At 27.8% G+C, this 8,281-nt stretch overlaps 1 protein-coding gene across 1 annotated transcript in view; it reads right to left on the bottom strand.

The window, feature by feature from the left end:
• Positions 1 to 4,787: 4,787 nt before the first annotated feature.
• The window catches only part of LOC9324530 (defensin-like protein 115), a 25,148-nt gene continuing 21,654 nt past the window's right edge, over positions 4,788 to 8,281 (bottom strand). The window contains 2 exon segments of the mRNA XM_002888421.2: positions 4,788 to 5,190; positions 5,192 to 5,214. Coding sequence (XP_002888467.2) covers positions 5,050 to 5,190; positions 5,192 to 5,214 — 164 coding nt within the window. The 3' untranslated portion in view covers positions 4,788 to 5,049.

Consider the following 8,281-nt stretch of genomic DNA (forward strand, 5'->3'; position numbering starts at 1 on the left):
TAATTAAAAAAGGAAAAAAATAATTATAAGAAAATTAGAAACTTAAGCAGTTTTAAATGTAAAAAAATAATTATAAGGAAATTATATCTATATTTCCATAAGAGATTTACCATGTGGCACACAAAAATTTGGTTTTAACAAAATTAAAAATTGTAAAAAGATAACTACAACAAAATTATAAATTTAAACGGTTTTAAAAATAAAAAAAATATTCTTATAAGGAAACTATACGTATATATAAGTAAATTATATGTATATTTTCATAAAAATCGAAATCATAAAATTATGCTAACTGTACAAGAAAAATGATTTCAAAATAGAAAAAAGATTAAAGAAATTATATAATCCGTGATTAATCCTATAAGAAAAATGATTGTAAATATTCACCTACATTTAAACAAATAGATTGTCTCATATTTTCTCACCAAACAAACTAATTTCTTCGTAAACAGCACCATTGCTTTAATTTTATTCTATTGGTAAAGCTTTCCCTCTTTTTTTTTAGGTCATAAATTATTTTTAGGATAATATTAGTAATTAACCTTTGTAAGTAAAAAAAAGAACTTTGAAATCTAATGTTTTCCAAAGATGAAATGGTCCTCAAGCAAAAGACAAAACATACATGTAATTAAAAGAAAACATGAAATAAATATTAATAACAGGAAATCAGAAAAAAAAATCAAAACTGGAAATTTGACGACGAAAGAGAGACATCTAATGAGAATCAGAGGAAAAAACAATGTCATTTAATAAAATAGCATGTCATACTAAAAGAAATAGGAGTAGCATGTGATTGTTAATTGAGGTGACGATGGTGGTGGTTGATGGTTATGCAGGCGGTGATAGGGTGACTTTAAAAATAACATAATCATGTAAAAATTATTTATCATTTATTGGAAATATATTATGCCATTTTCAAAAAATAAAACATATATCTATATATACATTTTTGAAACACTTTATGAAATAAATCCTCAAGTTGCAACTTATTTACAAAGAATACCATTGGCATTAATTATTATCAATTAATTAAGATTCTTAATTACTAGAATTTCTTTATCTAATATATTTCCATCAATTCTAATTACTTAAGAAAAGGAGAAATCTTAGGACATTATTAATATTATACTTTATTGAAAGATAAATATTATAGTTATTTAAAGTTTATTAAACGTTTAGAATATTTTAACGGAAAAAATGTTTAGAATATATATAATACGTGAAATCTATAAAAATTAAATAATCATTTGAAAGAAAACATTAAATTGATTTGAATTATAAATGTTTTAATAAAAGTATTATTCAAACAAAAAATAATGTTTAATTTCACCGAACAGGATTAGATGGTATGACGGATTTATAATATTATAATATATGAAATTTACAACATTTAAATAACCATTTGAAAGAAAACTTTTAAATTGATATGAATTAAATATCTTTTACATTAAATTATTATTAAAACAAAAATAATAAAATAATATTTAATTTCACTGAATGGGGTTAGATGGTATGACGGATTTGGGTCGATAGTAATACGAGACGGTATACCACGGGTGAAATGCATTAGATATGTTTAATTTTACTGAACGGTATTAGATGGTAAGACAGGTTTGGGTCGATAGTAATACAAGACTGTATACTACAGGTGAAATCCTAGATATAACAATCAAAATACAATTATACTATCTTAAACATAGTAAATATATACTATCTTAAAAATAGTAAATATATACTATCTTAAAAAAATAAATATAATTAAAATTTGAATTATATAGTTATAATCTAGATTTCAACTTAATGAACTGTATGTTATTGTTTCTATATTTTTAAACAGTAAAAATTAAACATAGTAATTGTACACTAAAAATATATAGATATAAGAATTGTACATTTAAAAAATACAAAACATTAAATCATATATATTTTTAATCTACTAAACAAATTAAATTTTTATTTTTTAAAAAAATTATAGTCCCGCGGTGTACCGCGGGTTATAATCTAGTGTTTATATAATTTTAGTTAAAATTACAATTTTTTTAAAAAAGTTGATAGTTTCGACCAGCAACCCGTGCAACGCACGGGTCTATATTTAGTATATTATAGTTGAGACTTAAATACATTTGGGAGGGTTAATACCAAACCTTTTGATTTTAGGCCACATGCCATGCTTGATTATCCTACTTCGGCTTCTTTTAAGGCGCTTTGGAACTTGATCTATTTGCTTTCCGTCTTTTTATTTGGGTGATTAGGGTTTTAATAAGATTACATATTTTCATAGTAATCTAGACGAGAGTCTCGTGTTGCCTATGCTGTCTTTTAGTCTCAGCAATATACCGGTAATACTTTTTTACTAAGCAAAAGATTATAGACCTTATGCTCTAGTGTTATGCCGGATTGGAGAACTAAACACCATATATTAGTCTTTTTTCCCCTTATCAAGATTCGATTTCGAGATATTGCCTACTTTCCTCAAAAGATTTGTATAGTTCAATAGGTTGAAGTATCGTCTCTAGATAAACGATAGTGTATATTCTATTGACACTCTAAATTTCAAAACCTAAACTCTAAATCCTACAAACAAAACTCTAAACCCTAATAATTTAGACCCAAAAATGGTGTACTTACATAATGTGCAGTACTCTATATAGAATAATACGTTCTCATTCAACATCAACATCACATATATATTTCTTGAGTAATTTTTGTTTGTTTTTAAAAATATCAATCAAGATATATGCAAGAAAAAAATCAATAACATTTTCAGCGGTAACGCGAGTTTAAGTCAATTTTGTTAAATAGATAGAAAGAAAAAGAAAGGGAAATATATTAACTTCACTTAGAAACAAAAAAAAAAAAGAGAATGACAAAAATAAATGATGACATTGCATAATTAATTATGCTTGTGAGATCACTATGGATAATTATATATGTCCATTTTTACAAATTTAATAAAATATGATATAGTTATATAAAAAATATTTTTATTTCTCCATATTCCTCTCTAAATAATGGAGGAAGAGAAAATACAAATGTAGTTTTCCACAAAAAAAAATATAAAATACAGAAATTTTCATCCTTACTGGACTATATTTCTAGCTTGTAAAAACCTGAAAGCGCATATTGCTATTGTGGTAGTTGTTTAATAATCTTGAGTTTTTTTTTTTTTTCATTTCAATTTGCTATTGAACAAAGTAACCCGTACATAAATTTATAAAATAACAAAAATGCAACTATAAAAATACATTGGAATGAAATCAAATCCCTTTTTTTTTTTCTTATATGCGACTTTGTATTTAACTAATCGGAGACAAGTCAGAGAAGTGCTTTCTACCATGTCTCTTAATGTTTGTCCATTAGGTCATACCACAATGTCTTGTTTTCATCATCCATGTCCATGTGGCATTTATAATAGCTGAATAAATCATAAATAAATCCAATTTTATGGGCATATATATGGCTCTAAGTAGCTTAGAAGTATCGAAAGTCGACACCAGATCTCATTATGATATATTGCTTAAAAATTTTGTGAAACAATTGTATCTTTAGTAATCAAATACGTAAACTCAATGATGGATCTCGCTACCATGCTGATAATATGGTACTAATTAATACAAGTCACTACACTAAATTTACTTGTAAACTAAAGCAAGTCCTAAAGATATTAAAGAGAACTAAATACAAAATGTTTCCGGACAAGGACATGCAGTGTAGTGAGTTATGTTATGTTGACTATGACATATTTTTAGATAGAAAATACTTTTGAATACTAAAAATATTTTACCCATATTTTTAGTTTTTAACGTAAATATGAACCTTACACTGCACTTGTATCCTATAGTTCACTGAAAAGTACTGGTAGAGGTATTTTCTTCACAATTTTTGTTTTTAATATTTTTAAAAATATATTACTTACCGACTTTTGTAGTTCTTACAAACAGCTGTTCTTTTTAAAACTAAGAAAACATAAATGTTTTGGCCACCAAAATCTCCAAATTTAATATCTCTTTCAAGTTTCAACAATATTTCATTGTAGACGTAACAGTCAACCACTTTGAATTGTAAGTAACAGGTGACAGTGAGAATCAAAGCATATATATATAGTGTCACAAATGTCAATTATGAATAACCTTGTAATAGTTAAAGATTCACTTGATCGCGATCGGGGCTTACAAGTTTAGTAGGACCCTTGTAATAAATTAGATAAAATCATTTACGTGACCGCTAAATTATACGTGGGAGAGGATTTTGTGTATAAAGATGGGCAAAAGTAGGGTATGCATTGTTCATATAGTGTTCCCTTTCGACTACAAAACATATACACAAGTCACAAGGCCATGTTCCCTGTTATTATCCGAGGATGTGAAAATACGAGATGTCGGGATTTATAATTCCCCTAATGAATCCAAAACTTTATGAATAGTTTTCTGTTCAGGATTTATTGAATGTCATATTCATCTAATTTTTTCTGAACCAATTTTTAAGTTAACGGATCCAAACGTTTACCTAATAAGTTATAATCAATATATACGGCCCACATGTCGTTTAGGTTACTAAATTATTAGAACGGAACTTACACAATGAAGATCGAAAATAGAAAAGAACCGTGCATGAAAAAAGTTATGGGCCAAGCCTCAAAATTCCTTGGGGAGTATGCTAAGAAGTCTAGTTAGTGACCGAACCGAGAATCTTTCGAAGATTTTGAAATGTTTCGACCAATTAAACCAAAACCATTTTGACAATTGCGAATTGCGCAATATTAGGTTTTTGGTTAATGGACTTTTATGGACCCATTTTCCCAAATGCTCTCGGATGGAAACAGATCTTTACCAAAATTTAGAAGGCTTGGCTTCTAAAATCCAACATCATTTTTGCTGACCAGATATAGAGTGGGCCACTTGTTTGGGCTCAAAATATTTTAAGAGCAAAACCAATAAGGCTATTTATAAGAAGATTGAAGAAATAGCTTCTTTGGATTTGTAATCTTAAACCTCCGAGGTTAATAACAGTATAATTATCAGGACTAGAAAATATCAATCTTTGATTAGATTATTTTGTCTTAGTCACACAACAACATTGATCAGAATTAGTAGTACATTCACCAAATAGTAAAAAGCTTATATTTCTACAAAACTCCATGCAGCCTTGCGTCCCTGCTTTTTGACACGGGGCTGGGCTGAAGCATTTTTTTCCAATTTTGCTTAATTCCAACACCTATTTAATAATAACCATTAAACAAATGGGAGACTTAGCGCAGAGGTAAAATTAGAGCCTCTAATTTGCGAATCGGTAAATGTCAGTTTTGTCTCAGACAAAAGAAAAAAGATTGTTACTAATGGCCATCCGTTTTAAAATAATCACGGAAAACCCATGTGCTTACACAGCTATGCGAGTGGGATAAGGGTCTTGACTTTTTTGACAAAAAAGAATGATATGACATATATTAAATTCTCTGTTGTAGAAGTGACCATTACGCGGCAATAGAAAGAAGGATGAACATTAATTATTGTGTTTTTATCAAATTGAGGAAATTTTAGCACTCTACAAATATATATTACTAGATTTGAACCCGCGGTGGCTATATTTTAGAAAATCATTTAATGTTAATTATTTTGATTGTTATTTGAGAAAATTATATTTATTTATAAAATTTAAATGTATCATCTATATATCTATATCTTAATTTTGTTTTAGTTTTACGGTTAAAAAATATAGAGACAGTAACATACAATATCCTAAGTACCGATTTAGTTTTGAGAGCTACATATTTTGTTTTGTATTTTCTTTTAAATTTAGATTTCAAATATGCATTTTATAAAAATTTGTAAAATACGTTAAATATTATTATGTTTTATCATTTTGTTTGTTTATAAAATAAATAATGCATCACTTTAGAATATATATAGATGTGTTATGCAATGAAAATATGATTGGGAACAATTATGATATCTATATCTATATATACTTTTTTGGATGACTTTTAGCAAATAAATCCTGGAGTTGGAATGTATTTACGGATGAATGCCATTGGCATTAATTATTTAAATTTGAAAAATATTAATTAAAGATATTACCAACACGATTTCGAGAATCATAAATTCATATATTCCTTAATTTTCTGAGTCATTAATGTGATAATCTTTAGGAAATATTTCTCTCTAAAAAAAAATCCACATTAATGAAGGCATTAAAATCGACACTAACAATTAAATTATTTAGATATTCAATTATTTTAAGATTCTTATATCTTATTTGATATTTTTTTTAATATCTCATTCTTTAATTACTGCGTTTAGAATTTATTGGTTGTTACCTATTTTTTGGTGAAATTTATTGGTTGTTACTTAATAAGTAATTATGGTGCGTTTATTTTAGTTAATATCTAATTTAAAGGATTTGTTTTCTTTTATTATTAATAAACGAATAACATGTATAGAAATAAAAGATTTTTCTTGCGACTCCATAATAAAAATATTAAACTCTTATTTTCTACATTTCTTACACATAATATCCTCTTATTCAATAACAAAAAATATATATTGCATATTTTTAAAAATATTTATAATATTTAAATTATATAAAAAGTTTGTAATATTAATATTATTTCAACTCTATACAAATTTAATATATATGTATATATATCTTATGGGAACCATTTAAAAGAAATTTTTAAATTGACTTGAATTATATAGCTTTTAAATAAAAGTATTATTAAAAAGAAAAATAACTAAATGATGTTTAATTTCACGGGACGGGTAATATGATGGGACGGGTAATATGATGGGACGGGTTTGGGTTGATATTTATAAAAGATAGTATACCACGGGTGAAATCCTAAAATTAACAATCAAAATAATCTATCAAACAAATTACATTTTGATTTTTTTAAGAAAATATAGCTCCGCGGTGTACCGCGGGTTAAAATCTAGTATAGATACGATTTTGATATTTGTAAACATCTAAACACATATATGGATCAATGTATACATGTAAATATATATATATATATATATAGATATAGAACATTATTAATATTTGTATACATGTAAAAATGTACATTAAGCATTATTAACATTTAACATTTGTATATATATAAACACACACACATATATATATATATATATATACATATATATATCGTTATTAACATTTGTATACATGTAAACATGTACATTAAGCATTATTAACATTTGTATACATATAAACACATATATATATATATATATATATATATATATATATGCGCATATATATATATAGCGTTATTAATATTTATATACATGTAAACACATATATAGAGCGTTATTAATATTTATGGACTTGCTTCAAACATAATTACAACCATTGTAACCCAAACTGTTGCAGAGAGCAAGTGTAATAGTGCATCGTAATTGGGCACTTAAATATCATAAGTTTCGTCGGATTTTCGATTGATTTTCACCGGTTTTCATCGAGTTGTCACCGGATCTTTACCGTATTTTGCCGAATTGGCACTGACTCTTCACCGGATTCGATCGATTTGTCACCGGATCTTTATCATATTTGTTGGTGTCGGATCCCGCACCAGAAGTACGAGACCAACCAAAGATTGCCACGTAATCAAGATAATGGTCCATAAAGGACGAAGCCCATCGGACCCATGAGCCAAAGGAACGGTCGAAGTGGTTGTCACCACTTCGAGAGTTCGAAGTGACTGCACTGTGACACGAGTTCGGTGTAGAAGACATGGGTAAGTCGGTTCAAGGGCACTTGGGCCAAAAGAGGCGAGGCCCATGAAGATCAGAGTCCACTCAAATTCAAACGTTGAGCATTAAAGCCGAAGAATCAAAACGGACACATTTAAGAAGAAATAATTGTACTTAATTGCTCATTTTAATGTCGTTTATTTATGTATAAATATAGAGGCCAATGGCCATGTAAAAGAGAGCTTCCTCAAAAGAGAGAAATACTATAGCAATTTTCGTATCAATTTATAAGTTTTTACATATTCATTTTTGTCCCTCAAGAATAATCTTTCCCGCTTAACAAAATACTTGAGTGTGTGAATCCGACATCCACATTTTGGCGCCGTCTGTGGGGAAATTAAGTTCTTGAGTGGTCAGATTTTTTTTTTCTTTATCACACTTCCGAGATAAGCAACAATGTCCGGAGGAGACGCTGCTGAGATATCATTGGCCGAAACCCTCAAAGCTATGCAGCAAACCATGTCGGACATATCACAAAAGTTCTCGGATGTGGAAAAGGCCGTCGATACGTTGCAAACATCCCAGGTATCTCTTAG

The sequence above is a fragment of the Arabidopsis lyrata genome (genome assembly GCF_000004255.2).
Source record: "Arabidopsis lyrata subsp. lyrata unplaced genomic scaffold ARALYscaffold_2, whole genome shotgun sequence".
NCBI classification, from domain to species: Eukaryota; Viridiplantae; Streptophyta; class Magnoliopsida; order Brassicales; family Brassicaceae; genus Arabidopsis; species Arabidopsis lyrata.